At 45.1% G+C, this 24,858-nt stretch overlaps 1 protein-coding gene and 1 non-coding gene across 4 annotated transcripts in view; one reads left to right on the plus strand and one right to left on the minus strand.

The window, feature by feature from the left end:
- Window positions 1–48: 48 nt before the first annotated feature.
- trnaa-agc (transfer RNA alanine (anticodon AGC)) lies at window positions 49–121 on the minus strand. Its single transcript has one exon. It is a non-coding gene; the product is annotated as a tRNA-Ala (tRNA).
- A 26-nt stretch (window positions 122–147) lies between these two features.
- Window positions 148–24,858, plus strand: part of LOC129858324 (bromodomain-containing protein 8-like) — a 49,536-nt gene continuing 24,825 nt past the window's right edge. For 2 of the 3 annotated variants that reach the window (XM_055927476.1, XM_055927478.1), the window contains exons 1-16: window positions 148–253; window positions 5,681–5,777; window positions 5,902–5,971; window positions 7,264–7,313; window positions 7,438–7,560; window positions 7,779–7,859; window positions 8,036–8,100; window positions 8,218–8,378; window positions 8,659–8,850; window positions 9,710–9,806; window positions 17,617–17,771; window positions 17,902–18,351; window positions 18,445–18,644; window positions 18,991–19,083; window positions 19,168–19,236; window positions 19,374–19,659. In XM_055927476.1, coding sequence (XP_055783451.1) covers window positions 235–253; window positions 5,681–5,777; window positions 5,902–5,971; window positions 7,264–7,313; window positions 7,438–7,560; window positions 7,779–7,859; window positions 8,036–8,100; window positions 8,218–8,378; window positions 8,659–8,850; window positions 9,710–9,806; window positions 17,617–17,771; window positions 17,902–18,351; window positions 18,445–18,644; window positions 18,991–19,083; window positions 19,168–19,236; window positions 19,374–19,659 — 2,208 coding nt within the window. In that variant the 5' untranslated portion in view covers window positions 148–234. Of the gene's footprint in view, window positions 254–442; window positions 1,084–5,680; window positions 5,778–5,901; window positions 5,972–7,263; window positions 7,314–7,437; window positions 7,561–7,778; window positions 7,860–8,035; window positions 8,101–8,217; window positions 8,379–8,658; window positions 8,851–9,709; window positions 9,807–17,616; window positions 17,772–17,901; window positions 18,352–18,444; window positions 18,645–18,990; window positions 19,084–19,167; window positions 19,237–19,373; window positions 19,660–24,858 lie in introns of those variants that run through there. The other variant, XM_055927477.1, reaches the window with a different exon arrangement.

Raw genomic sequence — 24,858 nt, forward strand, 5'->3', positions numbered from 1 at the left:
GATCATACTACCTCAGAAAGCAATTTTTTTCACATGTAATTCAAAGAATGGAGGATGCGGGCATCGATCCCGCTACCTCTCGCATGCTAAGCGAGCGCTCTACCATTTGAGCTAATCCCCCTATTATATATGAGCGGGTATGTGATTTCTTGTTATGTCATCGTCAGCGCCTGTGCTACATTGAAATGATTCCGGCGGAAGTTTAGTGGCGAGGCCCTGTCGACAAAGAAAAAAATGTCGAGTGGAGTCGGGAGTGAGTATTAATTGTTATTGTTTGCTAGCTTGCAAATGTAGCTACAACGTACACATACATTTCAAATGTAATGTACAATATGTTCGTAGCTAGCTGGCTTTATACATTGTATTCGTCTAGTTAGCCTTCCTTGGTTTTGTTAGCGCCGGGCACGCTAGCTAGCTAAATTGCTAGCTAACAATGTGTTCCTAGCTACTGAGCGCGTACCTTCCTAGCCGAATATGATAAACAACAAAAACAAGTACTGAGTTAGATTACCTAGCTAGCTAAGTGGTACTGTTGTGCTTTTCTAGTTAGCTAGATTGAACCTTTCTTTGCATTAACAAGATTGTAGCTTGCTGTTTAGCTAACTAGTTAGGTCAGAGCTCAAATCTAGGGTGATGGTTCCCCGTGCGCAGCAACTTGTCAAATCCAGGGATGCAAACTAGTCACATTTCGGCGAAATTCACCGTTTTGAATCTAAAATAGGTGACTTACGTAATTCGTGTAGATCCGGTGAGAAACTTTTTTTTTGGGGGGGGGGGGTTGGATCACTACTGGCTGTAATTGAACGAGTGATGCGCGTTTGTAGCAATACTGGCTGTATCCAAGGCTCAGACAATCGTTCACACAACAACAGAATGCAGCGCAGCACGTGACTGAAGAAAGAAGAGACAACCAGTTACTAGTTACAGCATCCGCGCGCGCTCTGGAAAGGCAGCTTGCCAGTTACAGCAGCTCGTCCCCTGAACGATAACGAAGCGGTAACGTTAAGCTTGACTACGGAGAAAGTGATGAAGCGTACTTCATTAGCTGTAACTGAAAAACTACTGGCATTTATAAAGTTTGAGGTGAGGGAGAAAGTGTGGTGGAACAAGTATTAGCGTTGTATCTTGCTAGCTGGATCGAATTCTCCATTAGCTAGCCATAAAAATGTTGAGCAACATTATCCAATTTATCTGATCAAATAATTTAGTTTATGGTGTGAAAATGTACTTGCTAATAGTCGGACAGCTAACGTTAGCTAGCTAACTTTACAACATCAGATGAGCTAACATTAGTAACCTAACCAATTCGCTATAGTGTTAACTGGTATACGACTCCTTGCCATTCCTCAAGTTATAACGCGTTAGTTGCTTACTGGACCCTGGCAATCTGAGTGAAACGTTAACAAACCACTATCTCCCTTTGCAGTATGTGATTAATTTTCAGATTGAGAGAATTAGGTGAAAATTAGGCATTGCTTGTTAAACAAGTGGATTCAGGGATGAAGTGTAGTTGGAGCTGGGCCTGGCTTAAACTGGATGCCACTATAGAGGTGAAAGGAACACCACAAACTTTCCCTCTTTCTCACTTTTGCTGGCACATTGTAGAACACATGTCCACAGACAGAAAGTGTCCAATGTAGTAATGTGCAGTGTAGCCCAAATATATTGATTTTGTTGTGTTGAATTTGACAGTAACACATGTGTGTAAGAATGAGGGTGGATTATACTTAGTTTTACTAAAGGGGGATTTTTGCACACGTGTAGCCTTGTGCACTTGATTTGTGTCTATAATGGCCACTATAATAGAGCAAATATAGAATGCCAGTTTGTTTAATTCTATTTCTACTTTAAGATGTTTTTTCCCAAGTGCAATATTTATGTGTGGGGTCACAAGTGTTCTATTATGAAGGTTGTCATGGCTAACTGCAATATTAGTGTATTGTTTTTTTCTCAAGACTTGAGTGTCATTTGCAGTAAAGTCTAGGCAACAAATAATATTGGATTGCTTTCTTTACATTTTTTAGCTCTGAGTTAGGTTCACATTAACCACAAAAAAAAGTGTAACCTTTTTGGGCCCTCAGCAGTTTGCATCCCTGGTCAAATCTAAGATAGCCTAATAATAGACTAAATGAGCATAATGTTACTCCTTGTAGTCCAAGGACCTTACATGTTCTATTTAGAGGCAAATTGGCTCTGGCAGCCAAATACTCCATCTAAACGTCCAACCTGGACTTAGGGTTAGGCGTAGCTCTTGATCATGACTCTCAGTAATGAGTCATTGGACGAAGGAGTCTTCTGTAAGGGGAAGTTTTGTTAAGAGCCAGTACGCTCGGGTCTGCACATTAACATGAATCGATTCTCAATTGCGGTACAGTTCTAGAAACATGAATCCCTCTACTTTCATATCACATCGAAATAATTTCACAAATACACACTTACTGTTTTAGCACAGTTGCAGTCGACAAGACGTTTGTGGCGTCCGTCTTCCGTTTACACACAGGTGTTTGTAGACGCAGATAGGTAATTAGCACAGGTATATTTAAAAAAATATATATATATCTCCAGGGACGAAGATTATGATGCGACACGATCTCCGAACCACTTAAAGTTAAATCATAGGGGAATTTTTATTTTACCAACTGATAGAACATACAGTGCCATCAGAAAGTATTCACACCCCCTTGACTTTTTCCACATTGTTGTGTGAAAGCCTGAATTTAAAAAGGATTCAAATAAAATGTTGTTTGTCACATGCGCCTGATACAACAGTATTTGTAAAGATCTTACAGTGAAATGCTTACTTACAAGCCCTTAACCAACAATGCTTTAAGAAGTGAAGAAAAAAAAAAAATGTGTTCAGTAAAAAATAGAAAAAAGTAACAAATTGATTAAACAGCAGTAGTAAAATAACAGTAGTGAGGCTATATACAGGAGATACGAGTAGAGTCAATGTGCGGGGGCACTGGTTAGTCAAGGTAATTGAGGTAATATGTACATGTAGGTAGAGTTAAAGTGACTATGCATGGATTATAAACAGAGTAGCAGCAGCGTAAAAGAGGGGTCTGGGTAGCCCTTTGATTAGCTGTTCAGGAGTCTTATGGCTTGGCGGTAGAAGCTGTTAAGAAGCCTTTTGGACCTCGACTTGGCGCTCCGGTACCGCTTGCCATGCGGTTTATGACTAGGGGGGCTGGAGTCTTTGACAATTTTTAGGGCCTTCCTCTGACGCTGCCTGGTATAGAGGTCCTGGATGGTAGGAAGCTTGGCCCCAGTGATGTACTGGGCCGCATGCACTACCATCTGTAGTGCCTTGCAGTCGAAGGCTGAGCAGTTGCCACACCAGGCAGTGATGCAACCAGTCAGGATGCTCTCGATGGTGCAGTTGTAGAACCTTTTGAGGACCAATTCCAAATCTTTTCAGTCTCCTCAGGGGTTATAGGCTTTGTCGTGTCCTCTTCACGACTGTCTTAGTGTGTTTGAACCATGATAGTTCGTTGGTAATGTGGACAGAACTTGAAGCTCTCAACCTATTCCGCTACAGCCCGTCGATGAGAATGGGGGAATGCTCGGTCCTCCTTTTCCTGTAGTCCACAATCATCTCCTTTGTCTTGAGCACGTTGCGGGAGAGGTTGTTGTCCTGGCACCACATGGCCAGGTCTCTGACCTCCTCCCTATGAGCTGTCTCATCGTTGTCGGTGGTCAGGCCAACCACTGTAGTCATCAGCAAACTTGATGATGGTGTTGGAGTCGTGCCTGGTCATGTAGTCAAGAGTGAACAGGGAGTACAGGAGGGGACTGAGCATGCACCCGACGGGCCCCATGCTGAGGATCAGCGTGGTGGATGTGTTGTCCCTACCCTTACGATCCAGTTGCAGAGGGAGGTATTTAGTCCCAGGGTCTTTAACGTAGTGATGAACTTTGAGGGCACTATGGTGTTGAACGCTTAGCTGTAGTCAATGGCATTCTCACATAGGTGTTATTTTTGTCCAGTTGGGAAAGGGCAGTGTTGAGTGCAATAGAGATTGCATCATCTGTGGATCTGTTGTGGCGGTATGCAAATTGGAGTGGGTCTAGGGTTTCTGGGATAATGCTGTTGACGTGAGCCATGACCAGCCTTTCAAAGCACTTCATGGCTACAGATGTGAGTGCTACGGGTCTGTAGTGATTAAGGCAGGTTACCTTAGTGTTCTTGGGCACAGGGACTATGGTGGTCTGCTTGAAACATGTTGGTATTACAGACTCAGTCAGGGACAGGTTGAAAATGTCAGTGAAGACACTTGCCAGTTGGTCAGCGCATGCTCGGAGTACACGTCCTGGTAATCCGCCTGGCCCTGCAGCCTTGTTAATGTTGACCTGTTTAAAGGTCTTACTCACATCGGCTACGGAGAGCGTGATCACACAGTCGTCCGGAACAGCTGCTGCTCTCATGCATGTTTCAGTGTTACTTGCATAGAAATAATTTAGCTCGTCTGGTAGGTTCGTGTCACTGGGCAGCTCGTGGCTGTGCTTCCCTCTCCCTCTGTAGTCTGTAATAGTTTGCCAGCCCTGCCACATCCAACGAGCGTCAGAGCCAGTATAGTACGATTCAGTCTTAGTCCTGTATTGACGCTTTGCCTGTTTGATTGTTAAATTTAGATTTTGGGTCACCGGTTTACAAATAATATCCAATATTGTCAAAGTGGAATTATGTTTAAAAATAAATAATTTTTATTAATAAAAAATGAAAAGCTGAAATGTCTTCGGTCAACAAGTATTCGACCTCTTTGTTATGGCAAGCCTAAAGTTCAGGAGTAATAATTTGCTTAACAAGTCACATGGACTTACTCTGTGTGCAATAATAATGTTATAACATGATTTTTTTAATGACTACCTCATCCTTAATTACACTTTGGTTGGTGTATCAATACAAAGATGCAGGTGTCCTTCCTAACTTAGTTGTAGGAGAGGAAGGAAACTGCTTAGGGATTTCACCATGAGGCCAATTGTGACTTTAGAGAGTTTAATGACTGTGATAGGATAAAACTGAGGATGGACCAACAACAATGTAGTTAATCCACAATACTAACCTAAATGACAGAGTGAAAAGGAGGAAGCCTTTACAGAATAAAAATATTCCAAAACATGCATCCTGTTTGCAAAAAGGTACTAAAAAAAACTGCAACAATTTGGCAAAGAAATTGATTTTATGTCCTGAATACAAAGCGTTATGTTTGGGGCAAATCTAACACAACACGCCACTGAGTACCACTCTTTATATTTTCAAGCATGGTGGTGTCTGCATTATGTTATGGGTATGCTTGTCATCAGCAAGAACTAGGGAGCATTTAAAAAATATATATTATAATAAATTGAATAGAGCTAAGCACATGCAAAATCCTAGAGGAAAACATTTATTCAGTCTGCTTTCCAATAAACACTGGGGGGAAAATTCCCCTTTCAGCAGGACAGTAACCTAAAACACAAGGCCAAATATATATATCTCTTTTTTTTACCTTTATTTAACTAGGCAAGTCAGTAAAGAACAAATTCTTATTTTCAATGACGGCCTAGGAACAGTGGGTTAACTGCCTTGTTCGGGGGCAGAACGACAGATTTGTACCTTGCTAGTTAGCATCTATGTATGGGTTATTGCTAACCTACCTCTTCCAATCTTCATAATTTCCTTATCTCTGTCTTTATGTAGAACACAAGATGCTGTCCGTTGGCCCGACGGAACCGTGGTCATTGAGGGAGAAACTATGCCTAGCCTCCTCTGTTATGAGGAGCGGAGACCAAAACTGGTAAACAAACTTTTTCCCGTCTGTCACTGTCTGCATCTACATGTTTATCTTTCTCTAGTGTGCATTGTAAACTTTTCTACATGGTCATTTGTGTACACTACTTGATTGTCCTCCTGCCTTTCAGGGTGTCTGTCAGCAGAGCCATCAAACCTTTCTCAGAGCAAGGCCGCCCTCCAGACTGGTTTTCTCAAAAGGTATGAGACAGACACGCTGTGACATAACAATTAATCTCTGTCATGATGAACAAGGTTAAAAGGTCAGCTACTATATATGAGCACATGACCAAAAGTATGTGGACACCTGCTTGTCGAACATCTCAAATCATGGGCATTAATATGGAGTTGGTCCCCCATTTGCTGCTATAACAACCTCCACTCTTCTGTGAAGGCTTTCCACTAAACGTTAGAATATTGCTGTGGGGACGTTCTTCCATTCAGCCATGAGCATTAGTGAGGTCAGGCGCTGATGTTGGGCGATTAGGCCTGTCTCGAAGTCGCCGTTACAATTCATCCTAAAGGTGTTTGATGGAGTTTAGGTCAAGGCTCTGTGCAGGCCAGTCAAGTTCTTCCACACCAATCTCGAGAAACCATTTCTGTATGGACATCGCTTTGTGCACAAGGGAATTGTCATGCTAAAACAGAATCGTCTAGAATGTCATTTTATGCTGTAGCGTTAAGATTTCCCTTTACTGAAACTAAGGGGCCTAGCCCGAACCATGAAAAACAGCCCCAGACCACTATTCCTCCTCCACCAAACTTTACAGTTGGCACTATGCATTCGGCAGGTAGTGTTCTCCTGGTGTCCACCAAACCCAGATTCGTCCGTCGGACTGCCAGATGGTGAAGCATGACTAATCACTCCAGAGAACGCTTTTCCACTGCTCCAAAGTCTAATGGTGCCGAGCTTTACACCACTCCCAGCCGACCTTTGGCATTGCACGTGATGATCTTAGGCTTGTGTGCGGCTGGTCGGCCATGGAACCCCATTTCATGAAGCTCCCGACAAACAGTTCTTGTGCTGACGTTGTTTCCAGATGCAGTTTGGAACTCAGTAGTGAGTTTTGCAACCGAGGACAGACTATTTTTACTACGCGCTTCAGCACTCGGCAGTCCCATTCTGTGAGCTTGTATGGCCTACCACTTTGCGGCTGAGCTGTTGTTGCTCCTAGATGTTTCCAATTCACAATAACAGCACTTACAGTTGTTCGGGGCTGCTCTAGCAGGGCAGAAATTTGACAAACTGACTTGTTGGAAAGGTGGCATCCAATGACGGTGCCACTTTGAAAGTCACTGAGCTCTTCAGGAAGGCCATTCTACTGCCAATGTTTGTCTATGGAGGTTGTATGGCTGTGTGCTCAATTTTATACACCTGTCAGCAACTGGTGTGGCTGAAATAGCCAAATCCACTAATTTGAAGGGGTGTCCACATACACACAAATGTATCTATAATGTATCTAACTTGCTGTCTGTGTCTCTGACCCCCACAGCACTGTGCCTCTCAGTACTCTGAGCTGCTGGAGACCACAGAGGCTCCAAAGTGAGTACACAAACACACACATGCGCTTTATTGGAGTATTCTATTGCGTAGGCAGCACTCCAGCTGTCATCAGAGCAGTTCCCACATAGTGTAGTCATGTGTCTAATGTACATGGCTGTTTCAGGCGTAAGCGTGGGGAAAAGGGTGAGGTGGTGGAGACCATCGAGGATGTGATCGTTCGAAGACTTACTGCCGAGAGGATAGAGGAGCTGAAGAAACTACTGAGAGACACACAGGACAAATACAGGTCAGTTCACATGGGCACTCTTGCTCACACACCTATTCAACCTCTCACTCTGTCTTTCTGTCTCTCTCTCTCTTGTTATCTCTCTCACATTACACACACACACACTCATGCACACTCCCACTCTCACACATTAAACCCATCGCTCTCAATGCATAGCCAATGTTTCTGTTCAAAGCCATTGTAGATGACAATGTGACCTCTACTTCCTGCTCTGACAGGAAGCTGAAGAAGGAGGTGGATCTGATCCAGACCGGACATCTGGACTCCCGGTTGGAGGAGTTGTGGACAGAAGTATCACAGTAAGAAACCGGTCTGTCTGTCCACCTGTCTGTCTCTCGGTTTGTGTCTGCATGTCTGTCTGTCCACCAGTGTCTTTGTGTTTATTTGTTGTATACACTACGTTGTGATTCAGAGTGTACTTTCTGTACCAGATTTAGCAGTGAAGATTGTGTTTTAAAATGGTTTTGTTTGGAAGGAAAAAGATGCAGGATGAGGATGAGGCAGATCTTAAGAGGAAGGCCACAGATACAGCCTATCAGGGTAAGCTTTGGCCTAATAGTAATAATAATAATCCACATGTTTGTGCACCACTGATTGGACCAATGATTAAGCTCAGGAACTACTAGTGATAATAACCCATACCCTCTCTGATCTCAGCTCGCCAAGCGGTTAAGAACACACCCAAGCGTGTGCCCAGTGTCACTGTACGCTCCCCTCTGGGTGCCAGTCCCACGAGCATGGAGGCACAGACAGATACCACCACGCCCCCAACAGACACAGCCATGCCCCAGGCAGAGGAGACCTCTGGCACCACTGTGGTAAGGGAAGGACCCAAGTACTGGTCATCATACGCCTGCTTTGTTATTTTGTTTCGCTTTTTGTCTTCAACAGTTGTTGATGTGTGTATTGGTAGCAAATGACAAGTGACTTGCGTATTCTGTATTCAAGCACTGCCTTGCACTTCCATCAGCATGCACGAAATGGGTCAAAGACAGTCTATGAAAAATTCTATCAGTATTGGAAGGAATACAGTGGCAGTGTTGTGGTCTATTAAATAGAAGAGAATGGGTTTTTTTCTCCCCCAATCTGTCCACGTAGGCCCAGGGGGTGGCTGTGTTTCCACCATCATCGGATGCTCCAATGGTGCTGCCTAAGGAGGGAAGCCTTGGGTCTCTGGTAGATGACTCGCCACAGAAGAGGCTCCATAGTCAGAAGTCCACGCCGCCTCCCTCCCCTCTCCTCTCAGAGCTGCTGAAGAAAGGAAGCCTGATCTCTGCTAGCCCCAGACTGGTGAGAAATACAAAGGGATTAAAAAAACGGATGATTTGCAGTAATAAAGGATGAAATTATGGGATTATTTTGTGTTGTATTGGATTATATTGGGTGGATCTGTTTTAGGGAGAGAGTCCAGATTAAGTTTGACTTCACAAGCTACTGGTGTCGGAAATTCCTGTCTCAATTTGATCACTCTCTTGTTGCTGAGAATTTTCCTGCACCGCAGGAAATGCAAATGAGCTCTGTGATTTGCATAAATTCACTGAAAACCCACACTAACACATGGTTATATTAAAGCGGCAATCAGCAGTTGCTACATACATTTTTTGACTTATAAATGAATGATATGTACCCATTGATTCTTGAAGAATATAACTTCTAAATGCCTCATGAGCTTAGTTCATCTGTCATACCCCATCAGAACCACAAATATAACCTTGTTTTACTCCAATATTTGTAAATAAAGCAAATGTAAACAAACACTGTATAGTCTCAAACCATGGTTAAAACTATGATTTTGACATAATGGATGGTCAATCCTTGCATCCATAGCTCTGTCTATGCATTTTAGAGTGGTTACATTTCTCCAGCCCCATCCACCAGCTTTTTACCGAAACAAACTTTGTTATTGTTTCAACTGCGAATTTCCCCTTTAACAGTATTGCACTTTTCATGTAGCCTACTTTTGGCCAGCTAATAGGCTAACCACAGATCACGCAATGTTATGGACTAAACATTCAATACGCGTTGCTACAGAATTCTATTGCTGTGACCATATAGGTCAAATTAAGATCCTACATCTGTACCAAGCCGCTCAGTAAAAACAGTTGAATCAGGGATATTGTGTGTTGTTGATGTAATCTCTCTGGGTCAGGTGGTGGAGGGGGATGTTGCCACTGCAGAACTGGCTAATGGAGGAGTTCCCACTACAACCCTTGCTATCCCAGCAGGCTTTGAGGTCGCCAGCTCAGGTAACTACGGCAACCGTGATATAACACGCCACACTAGCGGGCTGGCTGTTATGTGTTTGGGTTGATGTGTATTTTAGTTGAGTGCTATATGTGCTGGTGTGTGCTTCTGCGCTTTAAATGTTTTTTAGAAGCAAAGTGTGTGACTGTGTCCTTTTATTAGATGTACTTTGTTGTGTCCAACAGGAAACATTACCCCCTACTGCCCCACCCAACACAGTTTAAAACTGTCTCTCATCTGTTTCTCCTCCCCTCTCTCCCACACTGTATGTCAGTGTTTCTCTCTCCCACACTGTCTGTCAGTGTTTCTCTCTCTCTCCCAAACTGTCTGTCAGTGTTTCTCTCTCTCTCCCACACTGCCTGTCAGTGTTTCTCTCTCTCTCCCAAACTGTCTGTCAGTGTTTCTCTCTCTCTCTCTCCCAAACTGTCTGTCAGTGTTTCTCTCTCTCTCTCTCTCTCCCAAACTGTCTGTCAGTGTTTCTCTCTCTCTCTCTCTCTCCCAAACTGTCTGTCAGTGTTTCTCTCTCTCTCTCTCTCTCTCTCCCAAACTGTCTGTCAGTGTTTCTCTCTCTCTATCTCCCACACTGTCTGTCAGTGTTTCTCTCTCTCTCTCTCCCACACTGTCTGTCAGTGTTTCTCTCTCTCTCTCTCTCCCACACTGTCTGTCAGTGTTTCTCTCTCTCTCTCTCCCACACTGTCTGTCAGTGTTTCTCTCTCTCTCTCTCTCTCTCTCTCTCCCACACTGTCTGTCAGTGTTTCTCTCTCTCTCTCTCTCCCACACTGTCTGTCAGTGTTTCTCTCTCTCTCTCTCTCTCTCTCTCCCACACTGTCTGTCAGTGTTTCTCTCTCTCTCTCTCTCTCTCTCTCCCACACTGTCTGTCAGTGTTTCTCTCTCTCTCTCTCTCCCACACTGTCTGTCAGTGTTTCTCTCTCTCTCTCTCCCACACTGTCTGTCAGTGTTTCTCTCTCTCTCTCTCTCTCTCCCACACTGTCTGTCAGTGTTTCTCTCTCTCTCTCTCTCTCTCTCTCCCACACTGTCTGTCAGTGTTTCTCTCTCTCTCTCTCTCTCTCTCTCCCACACTGTCTGTCAGTGTTTCTCTCTCTCTCTCTCTCCCACACTGTCTGTCAGTGTTTCTCTCTCTCTCTCTCTCTCTCCCACACTGTCTGTCAGTGTTTCTCTCTCTCTCTCTCTCTCTCCCACACTGTCTGTCAGTGTTTCTCTCTCTCTCTCCCACACTGTCTGTCAGTGTTTCTCTCTAAACCCAGCTGTCTCTCTCGCTCTAGAAAGGGAAGGAATATCTACAGTGGCAAGAAAAAGTATGTTGAACCCTTTGGCACTACCTGGATTTCTGCATACATTGGTCATAAAATGTGATCTGATCTACATATAAGTCACAACAATAGACAAACACAGTCTGTTTAAACTAATAACACACAAGCAATTATATGTTTTAATGTCTTTATTGAACACACTGTGTAAACATTCACACAGTGCAGGGTGGAAAAAGTATGTGAACTCTTGGATTTAATAACTGGTTGACCCTCCTTTGGCAGCAATAAACTCAACCAGATATTTTCTGTAGTTGCAGAGCAGACCTGCACAACGGTCAGGAGGAATTTTGGACCATTCATCTTTACAAAACTGTTTCAGTTCAGCAATATTCTTAGGATGTCTGGTGTGAACTGCTCTCGAGGTCATGCCACAGCATTTTAAATCGGATTGAGGTCAGGACTCTAACTGGGCCACTCCAGAAGGTGTATTTTCTTCTGTTGAAGCCATTCTTTTGTTGATTTACTTGTGTTTTGGGTCGTTGTCCTGTTGCATCATCCAACTTCTGTTGGCGGACAGATAGCCTTCTCCTGAAAAATGTATTGGGAGTTCATTTTTCTGTCGATGATAGCAAGTTGTCCAGGCCCTGAGGCAGCAAAGCAGCCCCAAACCATGATGCTCCCTCCACCATACTTTACAGTTGGGATGAGGTTTTGATGTTGGTGTGCTGGTCCTTTTTTTTTCTCCACACACAATGTTGTGTGTTCCTTCCAATTGTAGTTTCCTCTGTCCACAGGATATTTTGCCAGTGGCGCTGTGGAACATCCAGGTACTCTTTTGTAGTTTCCTCTGTCCACAGGATATTTTGCCAGTAGCGCTGTGGAACATCCAGGTACTCTTTTGTAGTTTCCTCTGTCCACATGATATTTTGCCAGTAGCGCTGTGGAACATCCAGGTACTCTTTTGTAGTTTCCTCTGTCCACATGATATTTTGCCAGTAGCGCTGTGGAACATCCAGGTACTCTTTTGTAGTTTCCTCTGTCCACAGGATATTTTGCCAGTAGCGCTGTGGAACATCCAGGTACTCTTTTGTAGTTTCCTCTGTCCACATGATATTTTGCCAGTAGCGCTGTGGAACATCCAGGTACTCTTTTGTAGTTTCCTCTGTCCACATGATATTTTGCCAGTAGCGCTGTGGAACATCCAGGTACTCTTTTGTAGTTTCCTCTGTCCACAGGATATTTTGCCAGTAGCGCTGTGGAACATCCAGGTACTCTTTTGTAGTTTCCTCTGTCCACAGGATATTTTGCCAGTAGCGCTGTGGAACATCCAGGTACTCTTTTGTAGTTTCCTCTGTCCACATGATATTTTGCCAGTAGCGCTGTGGAACATCCAGGTACTCTTTTGTAGTTTCCTCTGTCCACAGGATATTTTGCCAGTAGCGCTGTGGAACATCCAGGTACTCTTTTGTAGTTTCCTCTGTCCACATGATATTTTGCCAGTAGCGCTGTGGAACATCCAGGTACTCTTTTGTAGTTTCCTCTGTCCACATGATATTTTGCCAGTAGCGCTGTGGAACATCCAGGTACTCTTTTGTAGTTTCCTCTGTCCACAGGATATTTTGCCAGTAGCGCTGTGGAACATCCAGGTACTCTTTTGTAGTTTCCTCTGTCCACAGGATATTTTGCCAGTAGCGCTGTGGAACATCCAGGTACTCTTTTGCAGACTTCAGACGTGCAGCAGTGTTTTTTTTGTACAGAAGTGGCTTCTTCCGTGGTGCCCTCCCATGAACACCATTCTTGTTTAGTGTTTTACGTATTGTAGACTCATTAACAGAGATGTTAGTGTTAACTTGAAATGACACAACGACAATGTTCCAGTTTAACAAAGTTTACTATACTATATGAACACACTACAAGTAGCCATTACACTCGAGGCTAGGTCCAACAACCCCCAGACTTCCTGCGCATGCGCACTCTTGACTTAGTGATAGCCCCGTAATAACAGGAATATAGGGATACTTAAAACATGAACTTAACAATCTCCCCCTTTTCTTTAAAGACAAATAAAACATCAACAACATAATTAAATGTCCAAGTATTATTCAAGATCCCCATTACAAATGGGTTGTGTGACAGTTCTTATTTGTATTACTCAAGCTGCCACTTTCCATTACTGAGAGCCTGTAGGAGCGAGAGCCTGTAGGAGCACAAGACCGGATGCTCCTTTTTTAGTCAGACAGTCAGCAAGCTGTTCCTTTGTGGTCTACCACAGAATCCGCTGGATTCTCTGTGCTTGAATAAGTTCCTTGATGCTGAGTCTTTTCTCTGTGACAGACTTGGTTGACTTCACAGCATCAACTAATAAGTAGTTGTCAGTGACACAAACTACAGGTAGAAAGTGCTGTTTTGTCTCGCCAGTGGTAAGCTCTGAGAACAGAGTTGCAAGAAAGATAGCATTGTCAACTCCATCCCCAAGACCAAGGGTTTCTCCAGCAAGTCCGCTTCGGACAACCCTTGTGATCCTTTTTTTGACTGCCAACAGATAGGTGAGAATCTTCGTCCTTCACCCATTAACACGATTAGATGTCCACCTTGTGTGCCTCCATCTGTAAGGTTCCCTAGCGAAGCATCTCTGAAGACAACTAGTTTGAAAATCTTATCCAACATGCTGAAACTTTAATATCACTTGTTGTGATTTCAGATTACGAACAACTTTGTTTGCCTCATGAATGGTTTGTACAGTGGCGTGTTTTGTGTTAGATGCCAAGTTGCAAACATCAAACATTACATCAGGTCTACTCTGTCTATCAACCCATAAAATTTGTCCTATCTTTGACCTCAATTTATCAGCTTCAATTCCACATAGAGGGGAATTCCTTTGTATGGCTCTTGAAGAATCCATGTGGATGGGTTGAAGATTCTTGATATAGCTCTCCTGTTGCATCAGTATTTTGCCATCAACTGTAATAAACTCTATGCCAACATAACAAAAATGTATGATCATGCTCCTCACGGCCAACCTAGAAAACAGCTTTGAGGTGTGGAATCACAGTTGAAGCAAAGGTCTCTGAGCCACCCCAGATAGTCATCAACATGACAGGCAAGTACTCCAGTCACATTGCAGTCTTGATCAAGCCAATAGAAGACTGCAGGATCCACTTGTGACATTTTTCCACCTGTATTCAGCATTGTTGACTTGACTTTGTTGTACCAGTAGAGTGATCCATCTGCCAGTCCATACACACACTTTTTTAGTTTCCACAGTGTTCCTTCGCTTTTAGCTTCAGGCGGAGGTCAGATGTGAATGTCCCTTGACAGCTCTGTTCCCTGCAAAAATCCAGATTTGATGTCTATGGAATTAAGTTTCCATTTTTTTCTGGCAGATCACTGACATCAGCAATCAGAGTGACTCTGAGGCGCATGACGGTGAGTCTTTTGCGAGTTCTTTAGCAGCCAGCTCCTCAAAACCTCTAGGCACTAGACGTGCTTTAGGCACTATTCCAGTTAAGGATTCTTTAAGGGTACACACCCACCTTGTTGAGATGCATTTTTGGCCAATGTCTTTGACTTCCTCAAACACTCCATTTTTCCTCCAATTACTGAGCTCATCTAGCTTAGCTGAGCCAAATGACACGTTCTTTGTTTCAAGTACATCATCATTTTGAATGTCATTCTGTTTTTCTCGATTTTCCATTGATTCAATTCTGATACTATCTACAAGTGACAGGTCAGCTGACCCTGTTGTACCAGAAAGTGTAGCTGGTTCAGAGTACTGCAAGTTGTACCAGTTCTTGTGTTTTACTTTTCCTGCTCGTCCAATGACGGTTGCTGTATGTGGAATACCACTTTCTCTGTCCATGTATTTAACAGTTTGTCCTGTTTTCAGATTGGAACAACCATGTTCTCTTAACACATATGACTGTTGTTGAATGTTTTCCTCATTTGAACGCTCAATAGTATTACCTGTGGCATGGTTAAAGGTCTCTGCTCCATTTCCTGTGTCAGTTTCAGTGTCCATATCATTGGATGTGACATCTGGTAGGTTTGTGTCTGTTACTGTGTCCTTTTTGTCATTTTCATTAGGAGACTGATTCTCAGCTACAGCCCCTCTATCTTGTTGATCATTTACTTTCCGCAATCTTGAGTGATGCACCCTGACAATCATGCCTTCGTGCCTCACAAATATCACCACACCATCTTGACCAATGACTACTCCCGGTCCTTTCCACTCTTGACAGTCAACTCGTTTGTAGTACACTTTGTTTCCAGTTTCGTACTTCTCATCATCATTATTCCCTGAACTGCTGAGTAACTTCTGAAGTCTGTCAACTGTATCATGTCCAAACTGTTTGTAAAGCTTTTGCAATACTTTGTGTTTTTCTTTAGTGCTCATGTTCTCTGTGACTGTCAGAATCTCCATGTGCTCTGTGTCAGTCAGAATCTCATTTTTGCATGGACTCTGTGAGATGTCTTTGTCTAAAATGTTTACACAATAGTGACCTGAGGTAGTAAGTTCAAGAGTCACTGGTTGTTTAAACATCACTGCCTTGTCATTTTTAATGTCTAGTACAGCCTCTGCCTTCTTGAGGGAAGCTTTGCTTAATAGTAAGGGGATATCTGTAGGGACCACCTCTGTTTCAATGTGACACTTAGTCTGACCAATTTTTGCTGGTATCTTAACTCTCTTGGTAGAATGGACAATTCTCCCATCTCCAAATTTGAAAGCTCTTTTGCTTGGTGTGTCAATCATATTTTGTACTTCTTTCATATTTAGTTCACTGACATAGCTATCAAGCCATTTTGCACCACACACTGTCCGTGTACATGCAGTATCAATCACAGCAGATCCTAAGGATTCAACTATAAAAATCTCAGTATCAGATTCATTTGAAAACAGTGTAATGTTACACTGCTCTATCTCTGTGTTTACATTTTCCTCTGTTAGATTAACTTGTTCATTTTTATGAGGACAGTCTTTAACCCAATGGTAAGTGCTTTGACAAATTGCACATTTCGATCTCCTTCCATATTTGTCCAGTGGATTTGTGCCGGGAAATGGCGCCCTCTTCTGGTTGTCTTGAGAACGTGACTTGTTGGCACCTTTTCTGTGCTGCTCGGTGTAATATGCTGCGTCACTCACTTGCATTCCATCTGTTATTGGCGCGACAGACGTCTTCTCACCAAATATTATTTTTAGTGCCGACTTCATAGATGCAAAAGTCAGCACAGTACAAGCAGTCAAAGCCAACTGTTTCTCCCTACCATCTAGACAAGCAGTGTCTAGCAACTTGAACCCTAACACTGCATCTGGGAGAACCATGTCGTACTTGCGCATTCTATTGTACCTCTGTTCGAAATCAATGATGTAGTCTGCCATTGCAACCGAAATATCTCTCGTAACACTGTCAAAGTTTGAATATGGCTCGTAGGCACGGTCTTTCTCTTCTTTAAGAAATACAGAATCCAGTGCTATGATCAAAGTTCCCATACCGTCATCCTTGTTCAAATCCTCAACGGATATTTCCAGTGCTGTATCTCTCGCTCTTCCCTCCAGCGATAATACCACCGCAAGTGCTTGCTTTTTCGCGTCCAGATTAGTAACGCGTGTCCAGATTCCCAGTTCATTTTTCCAACTTTCGTACGACCTCTTCTCGTCGAAGCGAGGTGGCACGTTGTAGTTAGAAACCATCCTCTGCTACCAATGTTAACTGGAAATGACACAACGACAAGGTTCCAGTTTAACAAAGTTTACTCTACTATATGAACACACTACAAGTAGCCATTACACTCGAGGCTAGGTCCAACAGTTAGCATGTTCCAGAGATTTCTGTAAATCTAGCTGATACTCTAGGATTCTTCTTAACCTCATTGAGCATTCTGCACTGTGCTCTTGCAGTCATCTTTGCAGGATGGCCACTCCTAGGGAGATTAGCAACAGTGCTGAATTGATCAATTTATAGACCATTTGTAAAACTGTGGACTGATGAACATCAAGGCTTTTAGAGATACTTTTGTAACCCTTTCCAGCTTTATGCAAGTCAACCATTTTTAATCATGGGTCTCCTGAGATCTCTTTTGTTCGAGGCATGGTTCACATCAGGCAATGCTTCTTGTGAATAGCAAACTCCAATTTTGTGAGTTTCTTTTAGGGCAAGGCAGCCCTAACCAACATCTCCAATCTCGTCTCATTGATTGGACTCCAGGTTAGCTGACTCCTGACTCCAATTAGTTTTCACATACTTTTCCCCAACCTACACTGTGAATGTTTAAATTATGTATTCAATATGGACAAGAAAAATGCAATAATTAGTGTGTTATTAGTTTAATAAGCAGACTGTGTTTGTCTATTGTTGTGACTAAGATGAAGATCAGATCCTATTTTCTGACTAATTTATGCAGAAATCCAGGTAATTCCAAAGGGTTCACATACTTTTCTTGCCACTGTATGTAAAGAGGAACATGCATCTGATTTCTACTCCCAGTGAGACCGGTGTACTATTTGTGGTGACACATCTCTCTCTCTCTCTCTCTCTCTGTTCAGTCGGAGAGGCAGTGGTGAAGGCAGAGCTGGGTGAGGAGGTGGAGCTAGTGAAGGAGGCAGGGCTAGTAGAGGAGGACCTGGTAGCTGTTTCCTACATGGGGGATGAGCTGGACCTGGAGACAGTCGGAGACATCATTGCCATCATAGAGGAGAAGGTAAATTGTGTGGGGGGGTGCAGCTTTTGACCTAGATATCTCTGTAGTAAGCGGTCTTGTTTGTGCGCACTCATCACAGTCCTCTCTCTGTATGTGTGTCTCTTTCTCTCTGTGTGTCTGTATTTCTCAGGTGGATGACTCTGTGGAGGCTCTAGATGCTGCAGCAGTGGAGGCTGCTCTCTCTCTCTGTGAGGAGGCTGTTTCTGCCGGCCACTCCCTCTCAGGCCCCTGGGAGGCCCATGACTTGAAGTCCTCAGAGCCTGGGCCCACGGTTCAGTTTGACCCCACACAGGGGCTTCAGGGTGGGACGGGAGCTACCCCTGGGGTCCTGGAGCCAGAGACAGAGAGTGGAAGGGGGGAAGCCAGGGAGGGATTAGAAACAGTGGGGACAGACGTTGCTCCTTCTGTTGCCGCCGCCGACTGCCTGGCAGGAAGTGAGGTCACAGAGGAGGGAGTTCTCACGGTGGAAGGAAGCCTGAGCACAGCTGTGAAGACTGAGAATGAGGAGTGGACCCAGCCAGAACCAAACACACCCTGCCTAGACTCAGAAGACAGCTCTGGATCAGGGAAAGAGTCCAAGGTAATTGTTCTCTTTTCAGTAACACTCACTGACACACACACCTTTTACCAGGTGCAGTTGAATTATCATCTCTCCTTGTGTATCTTTATGTAGGATGTGAAGGATGAGGATGGAGGGAGCGACGGGGATCCTGATGAAGAGGTGGAGATAAAAGAGGAGTGTGGAGAGGGGGAGGGGCCCTACCTATCAGAAGTAGAACCGGCAGCCAGTGAGAGCGAGGATGGCTATGGCCCCTCTTCCCAACGCTACACCACAGCTGATTCGCTAGCCAGCAGCCCCGCCTCTTCTCAGTTGTAAGTTTCCAACCCTGGTCCTTGTATCCATGGCCACTCTTAATCTGAACATGCCATCACAAGCCTGAATAAAGCAAGTCAACTCGACCCTTAAGAATGCTTTTTGACCAATGCCCAAGATGAGGGATGGTTTCTCTGTAGTAAGCTGTCTTGTGGGCTTTTGTGCACTATCATCACAATCCTGTCTCTCTCCCTCTACCACTCACCTACCCTCCTGTCTGTTTCTCTCTCTCTACCACTCACCTACCCTCCTGTCTGTCTCTCTCCCTCTACCACTCACCTACCCTCCTGTCTGTCTCTCTCTCTCTACCACTCACCTACCCTCCTGTCTGTCGATCTCTCTAAGCTCGATATGTGGGGAGGATCAGGAGGCCGTTCAGGCTCAGAAGATCTGGAAGAAAGCCATCATGCTGGTGTGGAGAGCAGCAGCCAATCACAGGTCAGCTCTTAACCAAGTGCCCAATAACAGCCAATATGTCTAAGGCACTGTAGGGTTTGCCTGATCTGTTGTTATCTGTGACAGGTACGCCAGTGTGTTCCTCCAGTCTGTGTCTGATGACATCGCCCCTGGTTACCACAGCATTGTACACAGGTGAGAGTGCTATAAGAGCAAGCTGTTTGTTTGCTATTATATGTTATGTACAAATGAAAATAAAATCTATATGAACAATGTACATACTAACCTTCCCCTCTTAAACACACACTCCTCCCTAACACATCCACACACAGACCCATGGATCTGTCGGCCATCAAGAAGAGTATCGAGGCAGGTCAGATCCGTACCACAGCAGAGTTCCAGCGTGACATCATGTTGATGTTCCAGAACGCGGTGATGTACAACAGCTCTGACCACGATGTGTTCCACATGGCCCTGGAGATGCAGAGGGACGTTCTAGAACACGTGCAGCAGTTTCTGGCCACTCAGCTCATCATGCAGACCTCAGAGTCCTCTATCTCCACCAAGAGCCTCAGAGGCCGCGAGGGGGGCCGCAAGCCAGGGGAGCCAGTGGAGAAGGTAAAACTAGACTAGACACACACCTCCAAGTCCAGCATCGACACCAACGAGCCAAGACATGGGACAGACTCTGTACCCATCTCATACCCCAATAATCTTATCTTGCCTCTCCTAACCTCCCTGCCATTACACTTCCTCTGTAGGAGCATGGAGCCTCTGTCTCCCCTCTCCATTACTACTGTTTGTCTACTGTCTCTCCTCTCCATTACTACTGTCTGTCTACTGTCTCCCATCTCCATTACTACTGTTTGTCTACTGTCTCTCCTCTCCATTACTACTGTCTGTCTACTGTCTCCCATCTCCATTACTACTGTCTGTCTACTTTCTCTCCTCTCTGTTACTACTGTCTGTCTACTGTCTCTCCTCTCTTTTACTACCTTCTGTCTACTGTCTCTCCTCTCTGTTACTACTGTCTGTCTACTTTCTCTCCTCTCCATTACTACTGTCTGTCTACTTACTGTCTGTCTACTGTCTCTCCTCTCTGTTACTACCGTCTGTCTACTGTCTCTCCTCTCTGTTACTACTGTCTGTCTACTTACTGTCTGTCTACTTTCTCTCCTCTCCATTACTACTGTCTGTCTACTGTCTCTCCTCTCCGTTACTACCGTCTGTCTACTGTGTCTCTCCTCTCCGTTACTACCGTCTGTCTACTGTGTCTCTCCTCTCCGTTACTACCGTCTGTCTACTGTCTCTCCTCTCCGTTACTACCGTCTGTCTACTGTGTCTCTCCTCTCCGTTACTACCGTCTGTCTACTGTGTCTCTCCTCTCCGTTACTACCGTCTGTCTACTGTGTCTCTCCTCTCCGTTACTACCGTATGTCTACTGTGTCTCTCCTCTCCGTTACTACCGTCTGTCTACTGAGTCTCTCCTCTCCGTTACTACCGTCTGTCTACTGTGTCTCTCCTCTCCGTTACTACCGTATGTCTACTGTGTCTCTCCTCTCCGTTACTACCGTCTGTCTACTGTGTCTCTCCTCTCCGTTACTACCGTCTGTCTACTGTGTCTCTCCTCCCCGTTACTACCGTCTGTCTACTGTGTCTCTCCTCTCCATTACTACCGTCTGTCTACTGTCTCTCCTCTCCGTTACTACCGTCTGTCTACTGTGTCTCTCCTCTCCGTTACTACCGTCTGTCTACTGTGTCTCTCCTCTCCATTACTACCGTCTGTCTACTGTCTCTCCTCTCCGTTACTACCGTCTGTCTACTGTGTCTCTCCTCTCCGTTACTACCGTCTGTCTACTGTGTCTCTCCTCTCCGTTACTACCGTCTGTCTACTGTGTCTCTCCTCTCCGTTACTACCGTCTGTCTACTGTGTCTCTCCTCTCCGTTACTACCGTCTGTCTACTGTGTCTCTCCTCCCCGTTACTACCGTCTGTCTACTGTGTCTCTCCTCTCCGTTACTACCGTCTGTCTACTGTGTCTCTCCTCTCCGTTACTACTGTCTGTCTACTGTGTCTCTCCTCTCCGTTACTACCGTCTGTCTACTGTGTCTCTCCTCTCCGTTACTACCGTCTGTCTACTGTGTCTCGCCTCTCCGTTACTACTGTCTGTCTCTCCTCTCCGTTACTACCGTCTGTCTACTGTGTCTCTCCTCTCCGTTACTACCGTCTGTCTACTGTGTCTCTCCTCTCCGTTACTACCGTCTGTCTACTGTGTCTCTCCTCCCCGTTACTACCGTCTGTCTACTGTGTCTCTCTTCTCCGTTACTACCGTCTGTCTGTACTGTCGCTCCTCTCCGTTACTACCGTCTGTCTACTGTGTCTCTCCTCTCCGTTACTACCGTCTGTCTGTACTGTCGCTCCTCTCCGTTACTACTGTCGGTCTACTGTCTCTCTTCTCCGTTACTACCGTCTGTCTACTTACTGTCTATCTACTGTCGCTCCTCCGTTACTACTGTCTGTCTACTGTCTCTCCTCTCTGTTACTACCGTCTGTCTACTGTCGCTCCTCTCCGTTACTACTGTCTGTCTACTGTGTCGCTCCTCTCCGTTACTACTGTCTGTCTACTGTCTCTCCTCTCTGTTACTACTGTCTGTCTACTGTGTCTCTCCTCTCTGTTACTACCGTCTGTCTGTACTGTCGCTCCTCTCAGTTACTACTGTCTGTCTACTGTCTCTCTTCTCCGTTACTACCGTCTGTTTACTATCTCTCCTCTCCGTTACTAATGTCTGTCTACTGTCTCTACTCTCCGTTACTATTGTCTGTCTACTTACTGTCTGTCTACTGTCGCTCCTCTCCGTTACTACCGTCTGTCTACTGTGTCTCCCCTCTCCGTTACTACTGTCTGTCTACTTACTGTCTGTCTACTGTGTCTCTCCTCTCCGTTACTACTGTCTGTCTACTTACTGTCTGTCTACTGTCGCTCCTCTCCGTTACTACTGTCTGTCTACTGTGTCTCTCCTCTCCGTTACTACTGTCTGTCTACTTACTGTCTGTCTACTGTGTCTCTCTTCTCCGTTACTACTGTCTGTCTACTTACTGTCTGTCTACTGTCGCTCCTCTCCGTTACTACCGTCTGTCTACTGTGTCTCTCCTCTCCATTACTACCGTCTGTCTACTGTGTCTCTCCTCTCCGTTACTACCGTCTGTCTACTGTCTCTCTTCTCCGTTACTACCGTCTGTTTACTATCTCTCCTCTCCGTTACTACTGTCTGTCTACTTACTGTCTGTCTACTGTCGCTCCTCTCCGTTACTACCGTCTGTCTACTGTCGCTCCTCTCCGTTACTACTGTCTGTCTACTGTGTCTCTCCTCTCCGTTACTACCGTCTGTCTACTGTCTCTCTTCTCCGTTACTACCGTCTGTTTACTATCTCTCCTCTCCGTTACTAATGTCTTTCTACTGTCTCTCCTCTCCGTTACTACTGTCTGTCTACTTACTGTCTGTCTACTGTCGCTCCTCTCCGTTACTACCGTCTGTCTACTGTGTCTCTCCTCTCCATTACTACCGTCTGTCTACTGTGTCTCTCCTCTCCGTTACTACCGTCTGTCTACTGTGTCTCTCTTCTCCGTTACTACTGTCTGTCTACTGTGTCTCTCCTCTCCATTACTACCGTCTGTCTACTGTCGCTCCTCTCCGTTACTACCGTCTGTCTACTGTGTCTCTCCTCTCCATTACTACCGTCTGTCTACTGTGTCTCTCCTCTCCATTACTACCGTCTGTCTACTGTGTCTCTCCTCTCCATTACTACCGTCTGTCTACTGTGTCTCTCCTCTCCATTACTACTGTCTGTCTACTGTGTCTCTCCTCTCCGTTACTACCGTCTGTCTACTGTCGCTCCTCTCCGTTACTACCGTCTGTCTACTGTGTCTCTCCTCTCCATTACTACCGTCTGTCTACTGTGTCTCTCCTCTCCGTTACTACCGTCTGTCTACTGTGTCTCTCTTCTCCGTTACTACCGTCTGTCTGTACTGACGCTCCTCTCCGTTACTACCGTCTGTTTACTATCTCTCCTCTCCATTACTACCGTCTGTCTACTGTGTCTCTCCTCTCCGTTACTACCGTCTGTCTACTGTGTCTCTCCTCTCCGTTACTACCGTCTGTCTACTGTGTCTCTCCTCCCCGTTACTACCGTCTGTCTACTGTGTCTCTCTTCTCCGTTACTACCGTCTGTCTGTACTGTCGCTCCTCTCCGTTACTACCGTCTGTCTACTGTGTCTCTCCTCTCCGTTACTACCGTCTGTCTGTACTGTCGCTCCTCTCCGTTACTACTGTCGGTCTACTGTCTCTCTTCTCCGTTACTACCGTCTGTCTACTTACTGTCTATCTACTGTCGCTCCTCCGTTACTACTGTCTGTCTACTGTCTCTCCTCTCTGTTACTACCGTCTGTCTACTGTCGCTCCTCTCCGTTACTACTGTCTGTCTACTGTGTCGCTCCTCTCCGTTACTACTGTCTGTCTACTGTCTCTCCTCTCTGTTACTACTGTCTGTCTACTGTGTCTCTCCTCTCTGTTACTACCGTCTGTCTGTACTGTCGCTCCTCTCAGTTACTACTGTCTGTCTACTGTCTCTCTTCTCCGTTACTACCGTCTGTTTACTATCTCTCCTCTCCGTTACTAATGTCTGTCTACTGTCTCTACTCTCCGTTACTATTGTCTGTCTACTTACTGTCTGTCTACTGTCGCTCCTCTCCGTTACTACCGTCTGTCTACTGTGTCTCCCCTCTCCGTTACTACTGTCTGTCTACTTACTGTCTGTCTACTGTGTCTCTCCTCTCCGTTACTACTGTCTGTCTACTTACTGTCTGTCTACTGTCGCTCCTCTCCGTTACTACTGTCTGTCTACTGTGTCTCTCCTCTCCGTTACTACTGTCTGTCTACTTACTGTCTGTCTACTGTGTCTCTCTTCTCCGTTACTACTGTCTGTCTACTTACTGTCTGTCTACTGTCGCTCCTCTCCGTTACTACTGTCTGTCTACTGTGTCTCTCCTCTCCGTTACTACCGTCTGTCTACTGTCTCTCTTCTCCGTTACTACCGTCTGTTTACTATCTCTCCTCTCCGTTACTAATGTCTTTCTACTGTCTCTCCTCTCCGTTACTACTGTCTGTCTACTTACTGTCTGTCTACTGTCGCTCCTCTCCGTTACTACCGTCTGTCTACTGTGTCTCTCCTCTCCATTACTACCGTCTGTCTACTGTGTCTCTCCTCTCCGTTACTACCGTCTGTCTACTGTGTCTCTCTTCTCCGTTACTACTGTCTGTCTACTGTGTCTCTCCTCTCCATTACTACCGTCTGTCTACTGTCGCTCCTCTCCGTTACTACCGTCTGTCTACTGTGTCTCTCCTCTCCATTACTACCGTCTGTCTACTGTGTCTCTCCTCTCCATTACTACCGTCTGTCTACTGTGTCTCTCCTCTCCATTACTACCGTCTGTCTACTGTGTCTCTCCTCTCCATTACTACTGTCTGTCTACTGTGTCTCTCCTCTCCGTTACTACCGTCTGTCTACTGTCGCTCCTCTCCGTTACTACCGTCTGTCTACTGTGTCTCTCCTCTCCATTACTACCGTCTGTCTACTGTGTCTCTCCTCTCCGTTACTACCGTCTGTCTACTGTGTCTCTCTTCTCCGTTACTACCGTCTGTCTGTACTGACGCTCCTCTCCGTTACTACCGTCTGTTTACTATCTCTCCTCTCCGTTACTACTGTCTGTCTACTGTCTCTCCTCTCCGTTACTACTGTCTGTCTACTGTCTCTCCTCTCC

Source organism: Salvelinus fontinalis, chromosome 6 (genome assembly GCF_029448725.1).
Source record: "Salvelinus fontinalis isolate EN_2023a chromosome 6, ASM2944872v1, whole genome shotgun sequence".
Lineage (NCBI taxonomy): Eukaryota > Metazoa > Chordata > Actinopteri > Salmoniformes > Salmonidae > Salvelinus > Salvelinus fontinalis.